The following is a 26703-nucleotide window of genomic DNA, read 5'->3' on the forward strand; positions in this document are numbered from 1 at the left end:
AGGCCCCTGGCTCCTTGGCAACCACGGCACGAGAGACCACCCAGCAGAGGGAGAATGTGTATGTATGTGCTGGGGGCGGGGTGATGCTCAGGCCCCCATACTCCTGTGGACTGGGGGTAACCCCCTCCCCCAGGCCCTGGGCTCTACCTCCCTAAACATAGCTCTGGCACCTGCTCCTCCCTGCCTGGGCTAACCTCTGGCCCCCAGACCTAGGGAGCTGAGGCCTGGTCGGTACCCTCTGGCCAGCCCAATAAAAGAGCTCCCGGCAGAAGAGTAGCATTGACTTTCAGACAGACGTGGGTTTCGGCCTCTGTATGACAGTGATGGTGACTCCTCGCTGCCCTGCTCGGAGCCACGGCCAACAGCTGTGCACACTTTGGAAAGCACAAAAAATGCCAGGCTCTGCCTGTGGGGCTCGCGGACAGCGGGAAGGACAGAGGTATGAAGCAGGCGACACCGTGTGATACAGCACCAGGTGCTGCAGGATGGGCACACTGGACAGGGGGCCCGGAAGGCCAGGGCCAGGCTTACGCTGGGATCCGATGAAGAAATTCACCAGGAGAAGGGGATGGGCAGGGAGAGCATTCCAGAAAGAGGAACAGCCCTGGCAGAGGCTGGGGACCGAGCCCAGCACAGGAGCTCGGTGTGAAAGCAGCCTGTGGCAGAGGCCTCGTCCTGGGGTCGTTTGGCCATGTGCTCTGAGAATGGGAAGTCATCGCTCACTCAGCTCCTGCAGCAGGGAGACCCCGCCGGGACCAGATACGGGGTTTCATGCTCCGTGCTGGGCTGGCTCTGGCTCCCCTGTCAGAATTCACTCGCATCATCCAAGAAAACACGCAATTTGCCTGACCCTGACTGCACACAGCACAGCGGCAGATGAAAATGGAAAGTTCTCATTCTGACCTCTGGTGTGCTGGCCGGAAGCAGCTTCCCAGGGGGACAGCCTTGCAGGAAAAGCCATTTCGTTTGGAAACAAATGGAGGTTCCTGACAAAGGGCAGGTCTAGGGCCAGCGACGGGGAGAAGGCCCTGAAGTGGCCAGGGGGCCGCCCCAGACTGGACCTGGGCCTCCATCCACCTATAGCTCCTTTTCTATTCCTTTATCAGTGGGAAAAGAGGAAGAGGGGCTCAAGGGGAAGCACTTCGCCAACTCCCTCTGCACCCACTCCCCACAGGGCTCTCTGGGCCCCCATGTCTGGGGTCAGCAGAAAAAGCAGGCAAAGCCCTCACAAGGGCTCCGTTCAGACGCCCCATGTGCCGCCTGCCAGCGTGTGCTCCAGGCCCACAGGCGTCAGGGTTCCTGGAATGGCAGGGCCCGGCCCCAATCAAATGATCTGTGGTGTTCTAGCTCCTCCATTAAGCCAGGAAGGCACAGTCCATTCCCCACAGAAAATTAATGGAGGGATGAGTGGCTTTGTGAGCCACGCTCTCTGTAATAGAATGAAGTAATAGGAGGCAATTTCCTTTGGAAAGATTCCTCACTGGGGGTGGGAGCGGAGAGACACATCCATTTGTCTCAGGATCTATTTTTAAAACTTGGATTAAGCTTTCGGTCACCAGTGTGACTTGAGGATGTCTGCGCTCTGCTCCCCTGAAATCCCGGAACCCAGAGCGGAGGCGAGGAGAGGGTGTCACAGCCCATCGTGTCCCAGCCACACACCAGACACCCAGCTTGGCCATGCTTGTGGCCTGCAGCCCTGCGATAGGCCTGTCCCCGCGTGTGTCTGCAACTGGCCAGCAGTGACAAAAGCTGGTCCTCCCAGGGCATCCTCACTGCATCATCCAGGTGAACCTGAACAGCGATTCACTCCATATTCCACACTCAGGCTTAGGTTAGCTCCTGCTGCATGGTGCAACCGTACTAAGCAAAGCTATCCATGAACGTGGGCCTCTGGTGGGCTGACTTATTTTTTCCTAATCCACATTGAATTAGAACTATAAGTACTAAAACCAAGTGAGAATGTTCACCTGTGTACCCGCCTGAAAAATTGCCACGCAACTAGATTTGAGGGCTATGATGCTTACATTTGATGAACACATCACCTTTGCAAAGTGTTTCCAAAACTCATCACAGCCAAGAGAGGATCTGTCTCATCTTACAAATAAGGAAACAGATGGGGCAGGGGTGAGGCAGGAGAGGAGCCCAGGCTGATAACCAGCCTCTTCATGGGCCTCATGGTGGGGAGGTGAGGGAGAGGTGAGGGGTGGAAGGGGTGGGCAGAGTCCTATTTTTGTCTTTCCAACTGGAATCCTTGGCTCCCCACTGCTCTGAGGGGAAAGCCCCCTCTATCTGGCCCCTGACCCCAACCTCTGGGCTCATCTTGTTGAGATGCAGGGACTACCCCCCTACCTCCTTGAATCCAACAGCCAGGCCCCTTTTGCCTCCAGGTAGCCTAACGCAGATTCCCTGGCTGCCCTCCCGGTCAGGCAGCCAGTTCTCTAGCTGCCCTCACCTCTCCTGCCTGCACTGAGGCAGCTGCTGTCCACAGCTCAGTGGCCCATGCAGAATACAACAGAACTCTAGGCATCAGAGGAGGAGGTGAAAGGTGTCTGGGGAGACCCCTAATTCCCACACCAATCAGTTGCCCAATGTCAGGGTTCTAAGTCTGCATGGACCTCTGGCTGCTTCCTGGCTCTGGCCTCGGCCTCCACCTGCCCCCCGTCCCAGCCTCGTCCTCCTGGGGTGGACGACTCCATTCTAAATCCCACCTCGAACCCTGGTCCTTCCCCAAGGCAAACCCCCCCAACGTCGCGCAGCCCACAGAGTTAAGGCTGACCCCACCCGCACCTCCTGCTCCTTCAGCCTAGAACTCCCTTCCACGTGGCAGGCAGCCTCCAAGGGGCTCCTGAGAGCAGGCCCCACTGAATCCCTCCCCGTGGGTGTGGACGGCCCTGGGAACCCCGGTGAGGGCATTTCCAGATGGGATTACACTTCATTGCGAAGATTACCCAGCCAGGTGGGAACGAGGCAGAGGAACCTCCCGCTGGCCCAGGAGCAGTGCAGACACAGGGACCTGAGGGCCTATGGGAACAAGGACCAGAGTCCTTCCGAACTCCTTGAGCCTGGGGAAGAACCCACCCCACTTCCGGCCCTGCTCTCACTGTACCTTCTGACAACCTTCCTCTGCTGTGAAGTGCCCCCATGTGCCCCATTTGCTGCCCCAGCAGGCCAGTCCTGACCTCATCCTGTGAGCAGTTCCAGAAGGGCCCTGGATGCAGCGATGGCTGGCACACAGATGGTCATGGGGACAGAGAGCCGCAGGTGCCAGCACCCCACCCATTTGGGCCATCCGTGCAGGGGGTGCACCCGCCCCCAGACACCTAGTACACAGGGTGGGATGGGGGGTGGGGATGGTGAAGGTTCGCTCCCCTCACCCCACCACGGCCCCGTTCTGCTGAACGTGGAACCCAGCCTGTGAGCGGAAGCCACCTCCTCCTGTTGGGCCTCCCCGACACTTGCATGCCCCACCCCCATTCCACAAGACCCCGGGCAATTCAGAAGTGTGCTGGACCACAGCTCCACTCAATGACTGGCCAACATGCCAGGGGCTCCCTGATGCCCTGTGCACGTCTGTGCATCTGCCCTGATGCCGCGATGCTGCTGGAAGATGGTGGGGTAGGACCTGGGCCCTGCCTGGCTGTCCACACTGTGCCACGCCGCTCCAGGCCACCAGGCTCCCACCAAGACTGGCTATGCAGGGGATGCAGCCGGTAGGGAGGGGGCTTCAACAGATGCCCCCCCCCATCAGGGCTCCCTCTCCTTCACGCTCCATGACCAGAGCACACAGGTCTGTGCTAATGGCCTCCAGATAAGGAGCCTGCATCCTGTGGGCGGCCCCCAGACCACCTCCGGTTGCCTGGGTGGTGCAGACCAGCAGACGCGGATGCCTGGCCCTGCCCCTCTGTACACCTGGCAGACCCACTGCCCAGTGGCCTCTGGATGCCCCTGCCTTGGGCTTTACTAGGCCTATGATCTTCCCATCACCCAGTGCTACTCACCCCCACCATGGAAGTTGTGGCTTACAGAGAGAGAAGAACAGGCACACTGGAAACGTCCAGAACAGGCAAATCCATAGGGACAGGAAGTAAATTCAGATTCGGCGGTGGGGGGGTGGGGGGGCATATGTGCTTCATTGGTACAGGGTTTTCATCTTGGGTAAAAATGTTCTGTAACTAGACAAAAGGGATTGCACAACATTACGAGTGCTCTAAATGCCACTGACCCGTACACTCTAAAATGGCTAAATGATAAGTTTCATGTTATGTGTATTTTACCACAAAAGAAAAAGAAAACACACCTCTAGGAATCAAATGAGAGCATGTTTGTGAAAGGGAAGGGTGCATGGGTAAAATATAGCAGGGTGGGCAGAAGGCTACAGGCAGGAGTGGTCTTGCCAGGATTCTCACAGCCTCTTCTGGAAGCCCCAGCCACCTGCTGTCACCAACCTGGCAGAGGGAAGGACACGTGGGAAAAGGCCCGGGAGGAGGGAAAGTCTCTGCTGATCGGGAAGGTGAGCAGAGAAAACAGTGCTGCCTGTGAGAACATTCTCTCTCCTCCCAGAAACTTCCCAAAGTGGCCAGTCCAACCAGGGGAAAAGTCATGGCCCGGAAGGCAGCCACCAGGCCAAGCCAATGCCAATACCGAGATGCCAGTGAGGAAGGAGAGCTGAGGAGCCATCATCTATAAGAGGCTGGACTTGGTGGGATTTCTTCCCAGCTCTCCCCAGGCCCCGGATGCAAGAATAAGCCAGGGGGCTCTTTGCTGGTGTCCCCGTGTCTGGAGCTGGGCTGCCAGTGGGCCTGTCACCTTGTCTCCTGAGGACCCACAGTACTGTGCTGGGCATCCAAAGGCAGCAGTGGGACTTTCCTTTCATTGGAGCACAGGAGCTGGCAAACCAGAGCCTGTGGCCAAATCTGGCCCTGCAGGCCGTTCTTGTAAATTAAGTTTTATTGGAACTCAGGCACACTCATTTCTGTATGTGCTGACATGCTGTCTCCAGTACTCACAAGAGACTATGGAGCCCTCAGAGTCAAAAATACTTATTATCTGGCCCTTACAGAAAAAAGTGTGCTGGCACCTGATATGGAAAATCATAAAATTATGAATCTGAATGAGCCAGAAGGGACCTTAGATACCAACTAGTCCAGGGGTGGACAAGCTTTTTCTCAAAAGGCCAGAGAATAAATATTTCTCAGCTTTGTAGGCTGAGAGGAAAAATCTAGGATATCATGTGGAGGCTCAGAGTGCCATTTAAAATGTAACCACATGTACAACTCAACAGCCACAAACAAATCTGATTAAAAAAATGAGCGAAGGAATTGGGATAGACATTTCTCAAAGGAAGACAGACAGATGGCCAATATGCCGGTGGAAAAAAAAATGCTCAGGGGAACGCAAAACAAAATAGTTCACACCCTTAAGGATGGTCGTTATTGAAAAATAGTAACAGAGGACACATGGGTAAGCTGAGTCAGTTAAGGGTCTGACTCTGGATCTCGGCTCAGGTCACTATCTTAGGGCCAGGGAATCGAGCCCTGTGTTGCACTCCATGCTGCCGAGGAGCCTGCTTGGGATTCTCTCTCTCCCTCTCTCTTGGCCCCTCCCCACCTCAAAAAAAAAAAAAAAGAAGATAAGAAAAAATAGTAACAGCAAGCAAGGATGTGGAGAAACTAGGGCCCCTGTGCCCCGCTGGTGGGAAGGTAAACTGTACCCCAAAATATTAAGCACAGAACTACCATCTGATCCAGTAACCCCTCCTCTAGGTATATACCTGAAGAATCACATGCAGGGCTTGCCCATGTTCATAGCGGCTTGATGACAGGAGCCCAACGGTGGGAGCAGCCCAAGAGTCCATCCGCAGATAAATGGATAAACAAAATATGGTATTTGCTTATCAGAGAATATTATTCAGCCTTAAGGAAGGATGTTCTTCAAAAAAGAAAATTCAATTTTTACCCATTTTATTGAGATAAAGTTGATATATAACCTGATGTGAGTTTAAGGCATACAACGTGATGCCCTGATGTATGTATATAAGATGATTAGCACAGTAAGGTTGGTGACTGTGCATCGCCTCACATAGTCAACGTGTGTGTGTGTGTGTGTGTGTGTGTGTGTGTGTGGTAAGAATTTCTAAGATCTACTCTCGTAGTAACTTTCAAGTTTCTGAGACAGTGTTAACTACAGACCTCATGCTATGCATTCGATCCCCAGAACTTATTCACCTACTACCCAGAAGTTTGTACTTCTGGCCAACATTTCCCTGTTTCCTGTGCGTGCATTAGCACACACACACACACACACACACACATACACACACACACACACACGGGCCCTGCAACCACAAACCTGCTCCCTGTTTCTATAGGTTAGATTTTTTTAGATCCCACACCTAAGTGGAATCATACAGCATTCATCCTTGTGTCTAGCTTACTTCACTTAGCATTAGGAAGCAAATTCTGAAACGTATTCCATCAGGGATGAGCCCTGAGAACATGATGCTAAATGAAATAAGCCAGGCACAAAAGAACAAATACTGTATAATTCCACTTATATGAGTTTCCTAGAGTAGCTCATGAGACATAAAAAGTCAGGTGGCTAGCAGGAAAAGTAGCTAACATGGCTGGACTGCAGGCCAGGGTGGGGGCTGGGGAAGAAGAAAGGAGTCTGTTGGGGTCTCCCTGACAGCTGAGTTTTCAGTCCTCGAGGCTGGGACCCCAAGGGGTGGGGGTGGAAAGCTAGTGTGTAGCACCGGTGGCCCAAATGTGCCCAGTAGCCACCCCCAGAATCTGGGCTTTATAACCAGAGCAGACACAGAGGCCCTGGCCGCCACCCACATGGCTTCTTTGCTAGAAGGGCACTTTCCCCACACCCCCGTCCCTCCCCATCCCTTCCCTCGGCTTTAGCACCCCTCCAAGTGGGAACCCCAAGTGATGATTTCTCTCAGCCACATAACAAGGTGGGTGAGCTCAGGAAGGTGAAGTAGCCCCCACACATTGAAAAAACAACCTGGTACATGAATTCATTGCCCTGGCTCTAAAGCCCTTGTGGCTCCTTCTCTCCTACCACATCCCAGGTGCGGCCTGACCCCGCAGGCCACCCCACCCCAACCTGTGCCCAGCCAGGCCGGGGACACCTCAGGATCACTGAGCGGGGCACAAGCCAGCGAACGAGGCAGCCCCCCTGTGGCACAGGAGCCGTTTGGTGACATGCTGTCAGGGCCAAGCATGGCAGGATCCAGAAACAAAAGAGTGTGAATCTCTGCATGGTGACAAGAATGGGATGGACCCATTCTCTAAAGCAGCCTCCATCCAATAACCGAGGTCCCAAGGGTGGGGGGCAGATTAGGCCCAGGGAGGGAGGGCGTGTGCACCCCCGAGTACCATTTTTATCAGATAGGTTGCATTTAAACAGGACCTATACTCAGCTAAGGGGAGGCCACTGGCCTGCCACACATGTCTTCCACTTAACCTATGTCCCCTCTCACCCAAGACTGGTGCCTTGCTGTCACCAGTGCCCACCTGTGCCGCCCTGCCAGGAGGGGCTTGTCCTGCTGGGCAGCTGAGGATCCCAAGGCAGGGAGGCCACGACACTCTGTGACACTTGGGAGGCTCACAGTGGGTCTATGTGTGGGCCTTACACTGTACCAGCAAATGGCCTTGCTGCTCTGCAGGAGCTGGGCTGGAGCAGGTGGCCCCCCGAGGAGGGGGGGCATTCTGGGAGGGGCCGGGGATGCCAAAGGTGAAGGCAGGAGAGCCCAGACCTGACCAGAGGGGAGGCAGGGGCCTGGGAGGAGGTGACCCAGAGCTGGCTAACATGGCTGGGTCTGTCACTATACACAGACAGCAGGCAGCCTGGCAGGCCAAGAAGCAAAAGCCAGGACTCAAATGTCCACAGGGAAGGCTGCCTCCCCGCCCCCCCGCCCAACCACACTCCCTCTCCCCACTCATGGGAAGGCAGAGCCCCAGATGGAGGGAAGGCAGCAGGGGTATATGGCAGAGGTGTCCTGGGCACAGAGTGGAAAGGCTGGGGCCCTGGCTCTCTCGGGGTGGGAGTGGGAAGGGCCCAGTCAACATGCACACTCCTGCCCTTCCCACATGCCAGGGATGGAGCATCAGGCACACACCTCCCTTTCTCACCTCAGGGCCCAGGGGGGAGGCCGGGGCATGGGGGACATGGAGACCAGCCACCACTAGGCTCCCCAGTCATCACCCCAGTGGGGGGAGCAGAGCTCCCAGAGCTTCTAATCTGTCAGAAATCCAGATTGGGATTCTCCTGTCCCATTTCTCATTTTTTTTAAAAAAAGATTTTATTTATTTATTCATGAGAGACACAGAGAGAAACAAAGAGAGAGAGAGAGAGAGAGAGGCAGAGACACAGGCAGAGGGAGAAGCAGGCTCCATGCAGGAAGCCTGATGTGGGACTCGATCCCAGGATTCCAGGATCATGCCCTGGGCCAAAGGCAGGTGCCAAACCGCTGAGCCACCCAGGGATCCCCCATTTCTCATTTTTCTAAAGCACCACATGAGCCATGTTCAGTCCACGAGCTATTGTGCTGCCCACAGAACAGAGGGGGTAGGACCCAAGGCTCGGAGACAGCCAGGTCAGGCTGGGGGGCATCTGACAAAGATGTCACTGCCCTCCCACAGCCTCCAGCCTGCAACGTTGCAGGGCGCTGTGCCTCCCGTCTGAGCACCAGTACTCACCACCAGGCCCAAGGATGGGTGCGTCATCATCTACGAGTTCCCCTCCTCTGTCCTCTTTCTTTGATGGCAGGAGGGTAACATGTCAAGTCCAGAGATGAGCTGAGCAGCTCACTGGTACCAGGCCGAGCCTGGGTGAGGCCCAGTCCCCAAGTGTCACCTGCCTTCTGCCCTGGCACTTCCTGGAGGGGACTGTTGTTTTGTCTACACACTTGAGACTGGGGATGAGAGCCCGGGAACCACCTGGCCTTGTCTACCCCGCTCCTTCGTGCCTGGAGTCCAGGCACGGGGCTCTGTCCCCTTCCTGGTGCCACAAGGACTCTTCTGCTCAGAGAGCAGAACTCACCATGTTCAGACACAGTGCTCCTCACATCTAGATGGACCCCCTAATACTGCCAGCAGCGGCTACCCCTTCCGATGCTGTGGCCGCCTACGCTGAAAATGGACTTTCTCTGGCCGGTCAGCCTGGCAGTCTTACCAGTGTGAGCGCAAGATGTTCAGTAGCAAAATGGCAGCGCCCAAGGAGTAGCAGGCCAGGTAGGGGGATCGGAAGGCCTTGCTCAGCTTGCGAGTTTTCTGTTCCCATCTTGCAACCTAAACAGTGAGAAAGAGAGAATAAGGTAACGTAAGATGTCTGTTAGGGAGAATACGGGGGCGGGGGAGTGGAAGCGGGGAGAAGGCCCTTCTGTGCTCTAAAGCTCAGATGTCTCCATTCCAAGGGGTGTATGGATCTTGGCCCAGCCCCGCAGGGATTTCCACACCTCTGGTCCTGTGCGAATGGACCGCGACGTCCTTCTGGAAGCACATGACGAACACACAGAGCAACAAAGAGACCTGAACCCACACCCGAACCCACAAGACGCACCTGAGCCAAAGCAGGGCTCTGACAGCCTCTGGGCCTTGCTCCCAAGCCCACATCCCGCCGCACGCTATCCCCAGCGGCCACGGCAAAGCACAAGGATACAGAGGAGGAGAAGCTGCTGGAAGCAGACAGGAGCAGCCAAACGAAGGACGCCAAGGGAGCGCGCGGACCCAGGGCTGACCTCCCGTCGGCAGGGTGCAATCACCCCCGGGGGCAGGGAGGCCAAGGAGCAACCTGTATCCTCACCCCTGCTTCCCCAGCGACCCCCAAGGCACAGACTTCCAAGTTTTTAACTTCAACCCCAGGATCCTTATTTTAGTTTTTCAAACTAATCGTATCTAGACTCTCAAGCTTCAAGAGCTGAGAGCAGAGCACATGGAACAGATAGCTCTGCTTGCTGCACCATCCCAGCCTCCTGACGCACCTGCTGGCAGACGATGGGGCGGGGGTGTGGGCACTGCAAGAAAGCAAATGCACCGCTGAGGATGCTGGGGGGTGGGCGGCTGGGAGTCCTGGTGGGTCCTGACATGAATATATACGTGTGTGTGATATATGAAGGGTCTTGAAGGCCCCAGCCGGCCCTCTGTGGTCCTGGAATTACTACAGGAGGACTAGGTCCTGGGGCTACTGGGGCCAGCATCTCATTCTGGCCTCAGCAATGATTGTGTTGCTGCCCTGCTCTATTTCCCAAACGAGCCTGCCTTTCCGAGCAATTACATCAGTGAGAGAGTGACTAGTGGCCCCAGGTCCACCTTGATTTGGCCCAAGGCCACCGACTCTCTGACTCTCTCCCTGGAGGAGGCGGCTCCTGGGCCTGTCCTCAGATTTCCTGGGTGCTAGAGGGCTGGGGGGAGAGGGTACGAGCTGGAGTTTACGGGAAGGAGGTGAGTCAGGTGGGGCTCCTGGGCCTTCTCTTCAATTGCGGATCTGCTGTTGCTACCACCGCTCAATTCTCCCAGAAGGTAAACAAGCCCTTTGTCCGGCTCCAGGCAGGCGGCCTCTGCTGACCCCATGGGAAGCTCGAGCCTCACTCAGAAACGGAGGGTAGAACATTGAAGGGGCTCTGAATGTACCACCAGTGGCAGGCAGGTGGCCCGGGGGGAGGCAGGGCCACAGACTGCACACTTTTGTGGCCAATTTGAGTCCTTCAAAAAAACTTTTAGAGATAAAATTCAAAGCATGTTTTTAGTTGCATAGCCATCAGCAAGGGTCTAATTCCACAACACTGCCATCATCCCACCCAGATCCCTGTACGCATTAGCTGTCTCTCTGCCTCCCCCTCTCCAGCCCCTAGCAACCTCTAATCTACTTTCTGCATCTGTGGATTCACCTTCAGAAGAGGTATAAACAGAACCTCATGACCTTCTGTGGCTGGCTTCTTTCACTTAGCATAATGTTTCTGAGGTTCATCCACGTTGTAGCTTGTGCCTTTATGACTGAATGATATTGCATTGTGTGGACAGACCACATTTTGTTTATCCATTCACCAGGTGAGGGACATCTGGGTTGTGTGTGTCCTTCAGCTACTATGCATAACGCTGCTACGAACACCCGTGTCTAAGTTTGTGTGGACATGTGTTTTCACCTCTCTTGGGTGTATATCTAGGAGTAGAATTGCTGGGTCATGGGGTAAATCTACTTTTAACTTATTGAGGAACTTCCAGACTGTCCTCCACAGAAGTGTAAGGGTTCCAATTTCTCTACATCCTTGCCAACACTTGGTATTTTCCATTAAAAAAAAAAAATTGTAGCCATTCTAGTGAGTGTGAGGTGGCAAGTCACCTCATTTGTAATCCCCACAAACTAACCAATGACATTAAACATCTTTTCATGTACCTACTGGCCATCTGTGTGTCTTATTGGGAGAAGAGTCTGTTAGAGTCCTTTGCCATTCTTTCTATTAGGTTGATTATCTTTCTGTTAATGAGCTGTACGAGTTCTTTATATATTCTGGATATTAGACCTTTGTCAGATATCTGATCCACAAATATGCTCTCCCATTCCGTGGACAGTCTTCACTTTCTTTATAATGTCCTTTTGTAAGGAAAAGCTTTTTCTGTTACTGAACCACTTTGCTCGCTCAAAAAAAAAAACAGTAAACCACCAGGCCTGCCCTTGGAGAGCTCAGAGTCTACCAAAATAATAACATAGCATAGATTTTCCATCTGTGCACCTGATCCTATAGCACACAAAACAGCCAAGCAGGCTTGCATTAATTCCGGGGGGTGTCTAGGGTGGTCAGACTTCAAGACAGATTGTGTGGCCTGCACAATGGAAGACGCAGTCAGCCTCCAAACCAGTTGGCCAAGGAGTTCAGGCGAAAGGGTAAAGAGAAGTCCTTGCAGAGTGACTGGTGGGGTCACAGAGTCAGAAAGAGGAGCAGCAGAATGACCCCTGTGGGTTCCTGATGCAGTGCTCCATCCATCCAGGGAAGGCCCCTCTCTCCACCCTTCCAATTAGCCAGTTGTTTTTCAAATAAGCTATCTTTAGCACACCTTGTTCCTTGCATGTGATTTTAAGATATATCTTTAAAGACCATTGATTTTTTTTTTCCCCTCCCAGTTGATGGGATAAAGCTCTCAAAAGGACACTGAAATCCGTTAGCAATTACATAAGGTGTCACATACTTCTACCCGAGGGGCCTGTGACCATCCCAGCAGGCCCAGTCTGGAAAGTGCTAGATGGGGAATGAGGAGCACTGGATGCTGGAGCCAGACCTGCCCTGTGTATCCTCCATGCTTGAGGAGGCCACTTTCTCTCTCTGAAACTGTTTGTCCAGCTATAAAATGAGATGGAAGTGGGAGCAGGGAGCATTTCTGTGCTCCTGACGACAGGAGAGGCTCTGCCTCTCAGAAACCTGCCACCGACTGTGCAGAATGCAGAGACAAAGTGTGGTCCATCTGTATACACCCCATTGTGTTGTCATCGACTAGATGCTGAGCAAAAGGAGCCAGATGCAAAAGAGTGCCCTCTGCCTATGCCGTTTATATGAGGTTCTACAGCGGGCAGAACCACGACAGGGGCTGCTAGGCTGGGGGCTGGGGGCTGGGGCAGGAAGGAGAGCTGAGCCAGAGGACAGCAGGAACAGAATCGTGGGGAAGGAAACCTTCCATACTTGCTCAGAGGGGTGGTGACACGAGCATACACCTTTATCAAGACTCAAACTGAATCCCCAAAATGTGTGCATTTTAGTCTATGTATACTATACCTCAATAAAGCTGATTTTTAAATCCAATCTTTGTTGAATGTGAGCTTTAGGGGCAAATGAGAATGGCTGCCAATGTCACGTACTCTGGCAGGCTCTTACAAGTGAGAAAGCCTGGAGTCCGGAGTCTGTCCTCTAAGGAGGGGCCTCTCCCCTGTTTCCGTGGGGCTTAGCAATGTGTCCAAGGATACAGACCAGACCCCAGCCCGGAGCTCACGCTCCACTTCACTCAGCCACAGCGCACTCCTGCGCGGCCAGGAGGGAGGCCCATTCTGCAGCCGAGCAAACCGAGGGCTGGGAAGACCTGAGGCCAGCGCTCAGGCCCCTGGACTGCCAGCTGGACCCTTGGCCGGGCCTTGGCTCTTCTGGGGAGAATGGAACATCTTTCCTCCAAGGCCCCTTTGGGGACCACTCTGCCACCCCTGACCCCCACGTGGCCCCCCGTGCCCCTGCCCATTCACCTGCGGCACAGAGGAGTGACAAAGGTACCTTCTGAGTAATCTAATAACAAAAGGTGGCAGAGCCTGAGACCAGGCTGTGTGGGAAGGAGGAAACGAGGAATCCTGTGAATAACTATGATCTATGTGCCTTTCGGGCAGCCTGTATTCGATTGGGCTGTTATTTCAAGGCAATCAGTAAATCAACAGCCAGTGGCCTTGCCAAGTCCAAGGCTAATCTCCCTCCCTGCCTGGCAGCACCACCCCAGCCTCAGGCGCCCAGCTGCACACTTCATCCAATTAAGGGGCCGGAAGCAGGTTGTCGAGCCCGTCCGCAGGGGGCTGGATGCCTAGGGCCGAGCTGTGGGATGACGCAGGTCACTGTCCCGCGGGCTACATGGCGTGGGTGCGGAACACCCGCACGCTCTGCTGTTGCCGCTCCTGCCTTTGCTTGTCCTCTAGATTTCCAGAGTCCCCAACATGGAGATGGGCATTCCCAACCCTCCCCTATGCTGTGCCTAGCTCTCTCTCCCTAAACTTGCTGCGTAAGTACAGCCCCGCCCCTGTAAATCTGAATTTCACATCAACAACAAATAATTTTTAGTGTAAGTTGTCCCAAAGGTTGCATTTGTTGTCTACCTAAAACCCAGATTGAACCGGGGCTCTGTATGGTGTTTGCCACATTTGGCCACCCTGCCTACCCCGTACCTCCCGATCAAGGGTCACCCAGCTCAGCTCTGTAATGAGAGGCCTCTTCTTCCAAAATGTTGATTTTTCCCCCCAAATCTCTTCCACAAGCTCTGTGCTGGAGCAGGAGAGACAGGGTGTAAGCTGCTAGAGCCAGAATGGAAGGGGATGGCCCTCCAGGGACACAATGCACAACTGCTGACTGCCACCAGCCAGCGGTGTGTCTGCAGGCAAATCACTTCATTGTGTGCCACCTCAACCAACTCAGCTGTCATATACGAAAAATAAGGTAACAAATCCTTCTTCCACCTCCCAGTATGGTGGGAAGACCAGGACGGCAATGGATGAAGCATGTCGGCCCTACAGCCCTGTCTGGGGGGAGAAGAATGCCTCTCCTTTGGCTGCCTGGCTCCCAGAGCAGGCTCTGCAATTTCCTCCCACTTGATCATGCTGAGGGTGCTGGGTCTGGTCTTGGAGGAAGTGGCTCCAAAGTCTGTCCCCGGAGGGAAGTGTCCACAGCTCCCAACAGGGTGTATAGTTCTTTCTGGCACTTTCCGGGGGCTCTCTGTTCTTGGTATCCCTTGGAACTACTTCCTTTGGCTCAGCCAGAGATCGTACTGGGAGCCCAGGAAGTGCTTTGGTCAAACTCACAGAACATTAAAAACATTTGACCCTACAAATCAACATTCAGAGTTTTCATATTCAATCCCTAGCATCCTGTTGGAGGGAGAAAATCTGGACAATGAGGCTACAGTGGGCCTGCTGCCCTATATGGCAACCCTCAGCAGAGCCCAGGTCCTGGCAGATGGGGCAGGAGCAGGGGTCCCAGTTGTAGTGGGCTACATGCATGTGAGCCGATGGCTTCTGACAGCTGTGTGTGTATGTAAGAGAGGGCAGAGGGAAATGAGGTGTATGCTAAGGGCTGTGCATGAGCTGCCCACACGCCAGGACTGTTCACATAGTGACTTCAAACTTCAGTCCCCTGGGACGTAAGACCCGCACGCTGTGTGCCCTTGAGATGGATAGCCCCATTAGCTGCAAAGAGAACCCTCATCAGTGTCCCTAGGGAAAGAGAACTGTGCCCTCAGCAAATCCCCAAACCAGTGTGATGTGTTTCAGCCAGGAGCCACAGCATCACACAGCGACATGTCCCTGCCACTCAGATCCAAGGCCTGCTGAGTTTAAGGCCCAGAGACCAGAGGTGCCAGTGTATAATAGTAACATCAGTGAGTCTCGATCTGGAACTCCTGCGTGTAAACCATCAAGGTTGTTGCCTGGCTCAGCAAGCCTGAGAGCCATGGGTCCCGCAAGCTCTGGCTTAAATCCTTGCCCCAGTCTTTACAGATTAGGTGCCCTTGAGCCACTTCCCCTGCTTATAATATGAATAACACCTAGCACAGAGCCTTGTGAGATTATGTAAGATCTACCTGATGTGCTCGGCCCAAGGCTAGAGAAGAATAAGGGTGTCCTTGGGAGACTCTTACTTGGGAATGCTGGCAAGCCGGTGGCACCTGTTAGAACCAGGGAGAGCCAGGACCTGCCCAGCATCTTATGACTGTCTGAGTAGCTCACTGGGAACACAGTTAGTGTTCCTTCCCAACTGAGAAGGCGGGAGGCATGTGGCTGTGGCCACAAGTGATAGAGAGATGGACATCTGGGATGTCTTTTCAGATAGACCAGGGAAAGGCTACAGCTCTGGAAAGCTATGAGAAATATCCTTCCGTTCAATCTACCCACCTACCCATCCATCCATCCACCCATCCACCTATCCATCCACCATCTACACATCCACCCACCTACCTACCATCTACCCACCCACCATCCACCAATCCACCTACTGTCCACTCATCTACTCATCCACTCACCATCCACCTACATACCCATCCATCCACCCATTTACCTATCCATCCACCCTTCCACACATCCACCTACCTGCCCACTGATCTACCCACTCCCCCCAACCATCTACCTATTCATCCAACATTTACTGGGAGATCTACTATAGGCCAGATATTGTGTTAGACAGTAGAATGTTTTGAAAAGAAAATGGGGTGAAAACCATACAAAGTCATTCATAACAATGGTGCTTGTTTCATGTAAAATTTGCAATTTAGTAACAATAAGTAAAGCCAAGGTTGCCTCAATCACTGAAAGCACCAGCCCCTTCCTCTGGGTGGGTCCACATGACAAAACAAGGGCTCTGGGAGGGGGCTATCAGAGTCCAGGCAGGGATCTCAAGAGCCATCTCTCCAACCTGATGAGGAATTTTCTGGACACATACTCCTCTTCACCTCTTGAATTTCCTACATGTCTTCAGAATGAGAGTCACCTAGGGTGGATTTTTTTAAATACCCCATCTGAAGTGAGACAGAGGCTTTATCAAGTTCACTAAATGACTAACTGTTGAGCATCTACCCTGGTGGCCAGCAGGACAGTATGCTGGTGAAGAGCATCAGATTCTGTGTTCAAACACAAGCTAGGGTAGATCATGTCTCTCTCTCACTGTCTGTTTCCTGACCTGTAAAACGGAGCTAATAATATACTATCTCATAGCATCGCCTGAGGATTAAGGCAGTTAATGCACACACAATGCTCAGAGCACATGTCTGGAATGTGGCAAACTTTCAGAATGCACGTTTGCATTCTAGTGTGGACAAGTGGCAGGGAGCTGAAAGGTAATGAAGAAGGCCTGGCTGTTAGGCTGAGAGGCCACCGCAATGCAGATGGAGAAAGTCTGTTGTAGACCAGCATCCCTGGGAGAGGATGCACAGGCCCTGTGTCACACTGGGCACGAGGCCCACTCACCTGGCAGTCCCTCTCTGCCCTGGTAAGTCGTCAATGCTCACCCAAGCTACTCCTCTCGTTCTCTGCATGCTTCACTGGCTAAACCCATCCAAGCCCAACTGCAGCCACCAGATCTCTGACAGCCAGAGTCAGGCCCCCACCATCTAGTCTAGGGCTTTCCACCCAGGGACCTGGAGCACCCCAGAGGGCTCAGTGAACATCCCAAAGCTGAAGCAAATGATGAAGTTGTTTATGCATTTATAACTTTTGCTGAGAAGTAGCCAGAGTTTTCATGAGTTTTCCAAGGGGTTCACAGGCCCAAAAGTTAGAACTACTAATCCTGCCCTTCTTCTCCTTCCATTTAGATTACTGGATCCACTTTCCCAGCCGGACACACCCAGGTGCCTCTGCTACCTGTCTGTCCCCTTGCTGGTACCTCGAGCTCCTCTTGCCTGCAACTGGGTCCCATGTGCGCCCACTCTGATTCTACCCACTACCCCCTTCAACCCCCATGTCCTAGATCATCCCAGCCACAACCAGGACCTTCTCAGTCCTCTGAACTCCTGTCACACACTCACCGATGAATTCTGGACCTGGCTTAACCATTCAAATGGCATCCTGTACTTAACATTATGTCAGCACAGAAAAGATCTCAGTGAACACTGGGGTACACGAATGAGTGAATTGCCCAAATGACCTACAAAAGCTCAGAGGCTCAACATAACTGGTGAGTAGCTTCTCTGACTTTCTCTCTTCTGCTTCTGCCTGCCCTACAGGGAGACTCAGTGGGGCCCACCCAGGCGGTTCCATCTAGAAGTGAGCAAGGGCTTGGAGGGGCCAGGGGGGGCAGAGAGTCTCTGACTGGGAGTTGAGGAGCTCCATGAAGAGGGGAGGGGTCCAAAGGCCCTGGAGGAAGGCAAGGTGTACGTCTCTGCTCAGCTAGCCAGGCTGCTGATCCCCGGGGAGCCCTGGGCCACCAAGTGAGTGTGCAGGCTGGCTCACACCCACCCTTCCCTGACACTGAGCTCTGCCATGAGTTCCCTCTCAGTCCTTGGCAACCTGAGCCTAGACCAGCCACCCTTCCTCAACACAGAATGAGTAGCACAGGGCTGTGGCTGAAGACTCCCACAGCCACATGCCACTTCAGTGCTGGACCACTCAGTCATTACTTGCTCACGGGATACTTCCTATCAGCTTGTTGAGTGAATAAATCAATCTCAAGATACATCCAAGGGGATCCCTGGGTGGCTCAGCGGTTTGGCGCCTGCCTTTGGCCCAGGGCGTGATCCTGGAGTCCCGGGGTCGAGTCCTGTGTTGGGCTCCCGGCATGGAGCCTGCTTCTCCCTCTGCCTGTGTCTCTGCCTCTCTCTCTCTCTCTCTCTCTCTCTCTCTCTCTGTGTCTTTCATAAATAAATGAATAAATCTTAAAAAAAAAAAAAAGATAACATCGAAGACACCCCCCTCTGCAATGAATTCACCTCTGCACTTGACTGCCTGGGACAGGGTCCCCAAGTCATACTTTGGAGGCCGGGGCACAAAGTCTTTTGTTAACCTGACACCAGCTGCCCACCCCCAAGCAATCTGCAAGATTCCAGCCCAGCAGCATGACCTCACATCACACCTGAGGGAGCCATGATGCATGCTGGGTCTCTTGCCTGTGCTTGGCTTTCCTGCTTCTTCACTGCCTTTCACCCAACACCCCCCGCCTCACATTTGCAATGGCCATAGAGCAGGAGGAGGAGGTAGGGGGCGGGCCATGCTCTCACTGTTTCCAGATGCAAGGCAGGAGAAAGAGCCATAGGGAATGAGTCCTAGTAAATGTCAGGAGCAGAGGCTCTGGGTTCATATTCTAGCTTCAGCACAACCTATGACATCCTGTGACCCAGGTACCCCCTGCAGTGTCCATGAGCAGGGGACAGGCAGGATAAACTGTGGTCCAGCCTCACCCTGGAGAATGGCCCAGAGGGAAAGAAGATTTCTACCTACTGCTATGGTGTGAGCTGCAGAATATGTCATTAGGTGAAAAAAGTCAAGTGCAGGAGAAGGTGCCCCTTACCTGTTAGGCAAAAAGGGGGTTACAAATACTTGCTTATGTTTTCAAAGACAAAATAAATACCAGAAGAAGAGACCAAAAACTAATTAAAACTATTATCTGTAGGTGAGGAAGGGAGCAGCATAAGGGAAGAGATGCCAGATATTTATGAATGTCTTTGGTTTCATAATGTTGACTGTGAGACCATTTAATGTTTTATAAAAACACTAAAAATCACTAAGATTCCAAAAACTAAATAAAGGAACTTAGCTATATACAACACTGTTTTCAAGTAATTTTAAACATAGTATTTTGGTCAATCCTCCCTCATGCAATAATATCACCTAAGAACCAAAAACAAAAACAAAAAACAAAAAGAAAACAAAAAAAGGAACCTAAAAAGAAATTCTAAACTACATCCAGTAAGTATATTGTTTTTTGTTTTTGCTTTTGTTTTTTTAAGATTTTATTTATTTATTCATGAGAGACACACAGAGAGAGGGAGAGACATAGGCAGAGGGAGAAGCAGGCTCCATGCAGGGAGCCCAAGGCAGGACTCAATCTGGGGACTCCACAATCACACCCTGGGCTGAAGCAGATGTTCAACTGTTGAGCAACCCAGGCATCCCCTAGTAAGTATATTGTTAGGAATAATACAGGTATTGTTATTTTGACTATACATAAATTATGTTAATGTATTTAGGAGCCACAATTCCATATACAAAAGTAAAATCTTTAAAGTTTAGCAAAAACTGAGGTATTTGGGTGGCTCAGTCAGTTAAGCATCTGACTCTTGCTTTCAGCTAGGCCATGATCTCAGGGTGTTGAGATCAAGCCCTGCGTTGGGCTCCACACCGGGTACGGAGTCTTCTTAAGATTCTCTCTTTCCAAGGGATGCCTGGATGGTTCAGCAGTTGAGCATTTGCCTTCAGCTCAGGGCATGATCCTTGGTCCGGGAATCAAGTCTCACTCACATCAGGCTCCCCAAAGGGAGCCTGCTTCTCCCTCTATGTCTCTGCCTCTCTTTCTCTATCATGAATAAGTAAATAAAATCTTTTAAATAAATAAATAAATAAATAAACAAACAAACAAATACAATAAAGTGAAGCAAAAACTTTCAGAATGGAGATATCAGTATGAACTTATGATTTCTTTCTTTCTAAAAAAATTCATTTTTCCTAGCCTGATCCACAAAAGAGGCCTCTCCTGTTGCAATAAGCACTTCTAACATCCAGACTTCGGTCTCTAAGGATCATTTTCCATTAAAAGTCACCAGAGCTCCTTGGTTCAAAGGCCAATTCTAGGTCTAGAATAGGAAATATACAAGACATTGAATTGATTATGGGAATAGAAGCTGTCAAAGACACATGTGGAAATGTCAGAACACTGACGAAAACTTCACATGTCCTCAAGTGGCTAAAAAGGGATGCTGAGCAACAAAAGCAATGACAGCAAATTGAAATATATCAGATGTATGCACATACACACAAATAACACACAGACATACACACAAATCATCAATGTCTTTGGAGGCAGCTAGGACACTCACATAGTATTCTGAAAATTGGTTTTTAAAAAGGGAAAAATTAAGTGTTAATCCTGCCATTGCTATATGAACTGTATCTTGGAGCAACCAAATCACTGATGAGGGAAAATTTCTATTTACAGATGAATCACAGATAATAAATGCAAGAGTAATAGAATGAAAACGTCACCATTTTGCAACTCCTAAATGAGATAAAGATCTAGACAACATGCATCAGTGACCAAAACCACCAGGGAACAGGTGGGGAACTTGACAGTGGAGGGCTAAGCCAACCTCCAGAATCTACTGGCCAATTTCTGTCTCTCAAAGTGGGGCTTCCTGACGTGGTGCAACAGGAAGCAGGAGGTTCAAAGGAGGGAACTGCCACTTAGTAGGGCGAAGAGTCAAATATTGGCAATTTAATGTACTTCAACTGACCATGCAGCACATTCTATGAATATTCTCTATATCTATCAGTTTACAGGAAATATAGCAGAACAGAGGAATGTATTAAAAAGTGTCACAAAGCTATAATCACAGAAATCCAGAAAATTCCACTGGACAAATGACTCAGTTTCTTGAATAAATAAATGACATAGAAAGAAGGGATGGGACACTACTCTGATTAAAAGGGATTTAAAAATGCAACCAAATGCAATATATTTCTTATTTGGATCCTGATTCAAACACACCAAATGTAAAAAGATACTTTTGAGACCATCAAGGACAAGTGAATATGGACTGAATGTTAAACATGGGCTGTCCGTTCCACTTCCAGCCAAGACGGATGGAGTTTAGCCTCTCAAAAACAAATACACAATAGTTTTCCAGATGCCACACATGAAGAAATGATGGACATTGATTTAAACTTAACCACATCAATAATCACACTAGGGGCACCTGGGTGGCTCAGTCAGTTAAATGTCTGCCTTTGGCTCACGTCATGATCTCAGCTTCCGGGCATCAAGCCCCACATCAGGCTCCCCGCTGAGCAGGAGAGCTTCTCCCCCTGCCTCTCCACCTGCTTGTGCTCTCTCTTGCTCTCACTCTCTCTGTCAAATAAATACATAAAATCTTTTTTAAAAACCATACTAAATGTTAATGGCCTAAACATCACAATTAAAAGACAAATTGTCAGATTGGGTTAAAAAATAAAAACGCTCTAAGTATATGCTGGTTACAAAGAAATATACTATACTTATAAGGATACAGATAGGCTAAAATTAAAAGGATAGTACAAGAGACAACAGGCTAACAGGGGTCAAAAGAAATCTTGAGTGTTATATTAGTTTCAAATGTATAGTACAGTGGTTCAACAATTCTACACATTACTCAGTGCCCATCACAATGTGTTAATTATACTGAAATTTTAAAAATAAGTAAATATTTTTAAAGGAAGCTGGCATACTATATTAATATCAGACAAATTAAGTTTTAGGGCAAATATTTTTACCAGGATAAAGAAGATTTCTTCAGAATGAACCAAGAGGACATAATAATCCCAACATCCATGCACCCAGTAACCGAGCTCATGTGAAATAAAAACTGATAAAACTGCAGGAAGAAATAGATAAACCTTCAATTACACTCAGGTATTTCAATACCTCTCTCTCAATATTGGTAGAACAAGTAAAGATAGAGATTTGAATATTATCAACCAACTCAGCCTATTTTGTAAAACACTTTACTCAACAACAGCAGAAAACACCTTAGTTTCAAGTGCATATAAGATAGACCATATTCTGGGGGGGCATCTGGGTGGCTCAGTGGTTGAGCATCTGCCTTTGCCTCATGTCATGATCCCAGATCCTGGGTCGAGTCCGGGATCGGGCTCCCCTTAGGGAGCCTGCTTCTCCCTCTGTCAATATCTCTGCCTCTCTGTCTCATGAATAAATAAATAAAATCTTGAAAGAAAAAAAAAAGAAAGAGAAGAAAGGTCTGAAATCATTGATCTCAATCACCTTAAGAAACTAGATACAGGAGAGAAAATGAGCCCATGTCAATAGAAGTTTGCAGTGGAAATCAATGAAATAGAAACTAGAAAAACACCAGAAACAAGTCAATGAAACCAAGCATTGGTTGGTTACCTATGAAGAGGAGTAAAATATCACTCCAGACTGATCAAGAAAAAAAAAAAAAAAAGATACAAATTTTCGATATCAAGAAAGACAGAGATGATATCACTACAGAGTGTGCAGAAGATGTTAAAAGAGAAGTAAGAGAACACGTGAACAGCTTTACACCAACAAGTTTGATAGAAGAAAATGTATATATCCTTGAAAGAAACAAACTACCAATGCTCACTCAAGGAAAAGAGTACATAACCTGACGAGCCCCAAGTCCATCAAAATATCTTAAAGTATAGTTGAAAACTTTCTCTTTTAACTGTGGAAGGAGCCTCGGTGTCCATCGAAAGATGAATGGATACAGGAGATGTGGTCTATATACACACTGGAATATTACTCCGCCATTTCACATGACGAATACCCACCATTTGCTTCAACGATACAACTGGAGTGTATTATGTTGAGTGAGTAAGTCAATTGGAGAAGAACAAACATTATATGGTCTCATTCCTTTGGGGAATAAAAAAAAAAAAAACAAAACAGTGAAAGGGAATAAAGGAGAAAGGAGAGAAATGAGTGGGAAGCACAACCTGGAAAGGCTGGGACAGCTTTGGCAGAGAAACCAAAGGTGACAGTTCGCTACCGGCCTGGGTCGGAGGGATTATTTTAGGAGCAAACCACTGGCGAAAGAAATTCTATTTCCAGGCCACATTTGCACCATCCTCGGCCCCCAACAGCTTCTTTGGGAGCAATCACTGCCTGTAGTTCCTGTGCATGGCCCTGATGTGGGCTGGGCCCTGAGTCCCTGAAAGAGCCGATCTCTGGCCCCCATCTGTGCCACCCCTGGGCACAGGGGACAGTAGATGCTAGCCACTTCTCCAAGGAAGGAGCAGAGACTCCCCCAGACTAATATGCAGGTCCAGAGGGGACTGACTCTGGTGGAACACATGTGACCTCCTGATGGGGATGAGCAGCTAGCCGGAAAGGGCAGGGTCTAGATGGCGTCACTGCATCCCTGGGGCTCTCTTCCCTCCTTCCTACCTCTGATATGTGTGTGTGTGTGTGTGTGTGTGTGTGTGTGTCTTTCTCTTCCTACCCCTCCCGGTCTCTCCCCCTCCTCGCCTTGCCCCGCAGAGCTCTCCCTTCTCTGCTTCTGTGTCTGCTTGCTGCCCCATCCTTCCCAACCACCTGCCACTGTGTCCAGGGCAGAAAATATCATCTCTCAGCCCCTGAGTGTACACATCCCAGTGCACCTTTCCTGCACACTGAGGCCAGTGTCCCTAAACCCCAAGTCCTACTTCCTGGGAGAAGGGCAGGAGCAGGCCCCATGGGGGTCGGGGGTCCAGCTCTCCCCATCGGCCACACTCTAAATGGGATGACCCGGGTCAGGGCCACGGCACAAAGAAGAAAGGCTCCTGCACACAGGCCTGATGGGGAGGCTGCCCAGCATGCTCTCCAGCTCACCACCCTTCTCCAGTCAGCTCTAAGATCTACACCACTGAGGGCAGTTTAGGGCCTGAGCTCTAACCAGGCCTTAAAGCCTGTGTGACCCGCTCAGAACAAGGACTCAAGCGGGCAACAGCCTCCCAGCTGGGTGACCTGGTGTAGGCGGTTCATCCTCTGCAGGTCTCAGCTTCCCCATTTGCACAACACGGGAGATAAGGCTACCTGCTTCTTAACGTGGTTGCGAGGACTGGATACAGATTAACATACGTGAACAACGTGGCACAGTGCCTGGCACAACCAGAGAGTGAGGGCCCATCATCGTCATCATCGTCAGGAGGTAAAGGCCAGGGCCACCCAGGACCACACGTGCAGCTGGCAAGCTGGGGTTTCCTACCCGTTTCTGTGGGGACCCACGCAAACCAGAGGACCCCTGGGTGTCTCTGTCACAGGGTGTTAGAAAGAAACTATTTCCTGTTTGGGTTTCAGCGGGTGCTTTGGGTGATGATCCCCGGGTACCCTCAGAAACTAAGGAGAGTTTTGTCAATAGTATCTTTTGCATTGTATCTACCGGGGTGGGGGGTGTGGGTGGCTAGACGGGAGAGCCAACCCTCAGATGAACCCCTGAGTGGTCATGGGGCCAGGTGGACACAAAAAGCACAGCAAGGGCAGGACAAGGTGCTGGGAATGTGTCGCGGACAAAAGGAGACACAGGACGTGCACCCTGAGCTGAACACATGTGTTGCTTGATTAATAAAACAACAGAAAGAGAAAGAGAAACGTTCCTCAGAGCTCGCTAAGAGGGGCCACAGTCTCGCAGCACCATTCAGACGACGGCCCACGCAACCGACGGATTTGGGTCGCATCCAAAGGCACACACAGCACAACACCCAAGGAAGAAGCAAAGGGGACCACTTCTGAAGGCAAAGACAGTGCCTCCAGCCCTGCAAAGGCCACCTGAAGGCTTAGCAGGTGTGCGGGGATCACGGCAGAGACCCTCAGGGAGGGTCCCCGGGGCCCTGCCGAGGGACAAGGACCCCTGACCGCCGGGCGATTCCCGTGCCTCAGCTCAAGCATCACCGCAGGAGATCTGGGAAAGGCTGAGGGTGGCGGTCGCGGGGCGGCCACACGTCGGCAGGATCATTGCCATCGCGGTCCCAGGGCTCGGGGGCCCTCCCGCAGAATCCCTGCGCCCCCGGGGCCTCGTGCCCACGCCCCACTCTGAGGCGCCCCGGGTTCCAAAGCCGTATCCTGGCGACGGGCCAAACGCTGCCCTGGGCCTTGGGCCGCCACGTTGGCACCTGAAGGAGAGCGCCGGGAGCCCAGCTCTGCACCCACGGCCTCCGCCCGGAGCCAAGCGCTCGATGGGCACCTCCCTGGGCAGGCTGCGCCCCTCAGGCACGGCCCGGGCCCCGCGGGGTCGGCCCCTGGCAGCAGGGCTCGGCCGCCTGCAGCCCGCGCCCGGCGCCCCCCGACCAGCCTTGGCCAGCAGGGGGGCCCGGCGGTCCCCGCGCCGGCGTCAACCCCGAGGCCATCCTCCAAGCGTCCCGCGACCCGGTCTGGGCGCTCGTCCCTGGCTGCCGCCGCAGGGCACTCCGTGATCCTGTGGACCCTGCGCTCTCTTCTGGGGCTCATCGCCTGGGTCCGCAGGCGCGGCGGCCTGCACAGGGCGAAGCTGTCCGCCCCCCAGGCCCAGGCGTCCCTCACCTGCGCGTCCGTCCCGGGCAGACTCCCTGCCTATGTGCCGCAGCTGCGGCTTGTCACCCCGGGGCCAACGTCAGCACCCAGCTGTGCCCAAGACGTCTCCGCAGGGAAGACGGCGTGGAGGGCCCGGGAGGAGCAGGAGGACCCCGCACTCACGGGGCCCCCAGACGCCCGGAGAAGGTGCGCTAAAGGCTCCGGGGCAGCACAGCCGGCATTCGGGCCCTTCAGGGTGGACACAAGCCCCCGTTCCTTTGTGCCCAGGCCTGGGCCTCTGCACAGAAGCCTCCCCGCACAGGGATCAGACGACGCAGCTGACAAGGAGTCCCACCCGGCCGGCAGGAGCTCCTGCCGCCACCGAAATGCCATCAGCAGCTCCTACAGCTCCACCAGGGAGGTCCCGTCAGCGCAGAGGAGGAGGGCTCCAGCCACAAGACAGGGCTGGCCGCCCCCCACGCCCCCAGACAAAGTCAGCCCACACAGCCCCTGGCGTCCCGCGGCGCCTTCTGTGCCTTGCCAGATGGAGAACCAGCGCCAGGAGGAGGCGGGTGCCACCACCGGGCAGAAAGAAACCTGCAGGAACCGCTCACCCACGTCTCACTGCTCCAGGCCCCGAAGACGCAAGATGCCTCTGCTGCCACACAGGCCAGGGGATCCTGTGCGGCTGCCGCCAGCCCCTGTGCTCGGCTTTCGAGTCACCGCCCAGGACCTCGACGCGGAGAAGAGAGCCGCCCTCCAGCGCATCGACCGTGCTTTGCGACGAGGGGACATGGAGGGCATCTCGAGGGGCGGCCTCACGTGCCCTTGCAGTGCCTTGCCCTGGCCTGCTGCACGGGCTGTTGTACTGCCAGCTGTCCCCCCAGCCCCTGGCCTAAGTGCACAGCGGGCGGAGCAGGACTCCCCGCGTCCCCTGGCTATCCTGCCACCTGGTGGAGGGGCTGTCTCTGTGCCGCCTCTGTCTCAGGGGGAGCCCAGCTCCCCTGGCACCCCCTCCTCCCTGTCACAGACCCTGCCTGGCACCTCTGCACGGTCCCTGCCCCCAGCCCCACGCACCTTGCTGGCCTCTACTTCCTCCCTGGGATCGGGCAGGGCTGACCTGTCTGCCGAGGGCCGGGACCCGTCCAGGCCTGCTCCCTGCTCTGCATCAGGCCTGGCGTGTGCACTGAGCAGCCCAGCTCCTGGCTGGCCCATTCCTGCAGCTGCTGCAGAGTCCCTGCCCCCCTCCAGGGTGAAGCCCAGTGGGGACAACCCTCGGATGG

The 26703-nt window shown here is 52.6% G+C and overlaps 1 protein-coding gene across 4 annotated transcripts in view; it reads right to left on the minus strand.

The window, feature by feature from the left end:
* Positions 1 to 26703, minus strand: part of PEMT (phosphatidylethanolamine N-methyltransferase) — an 89657-nt gene that overhangs the window by 7622 nt on the left and 55332 nt on the right. For all 4 annotated transcript variants that reach the window (XM_077892350.1, XM_077892348.1, XM_077892349.1 and 1 more), the window contains one exon: positions 9181 to 9296. In XM_077892350.1, the coding sequence (XP_077748476.1) occupies positions 9181 to 9296 (116 nt within the window). The remainder of the gene's footprint in view (positions 1 to 9180; positions 9297 to 26703) is intronic.

The sequence above is a fragment of the Canis aureus genome, chromosome 3, assembly GCF_053574225.1.
Source record: "Canis aureus isolate CA01 chromosome 3, VMU_Caureus_v.1.0, whole genome shotgun sequence".
In the NCBI taxonomy this organism is placed as follows: domain Eukaryota; kingdom Metazoa; phylum Chordata; class Mammalia; order Carnivora; family Canidae; genus Canis; species Canis aureus.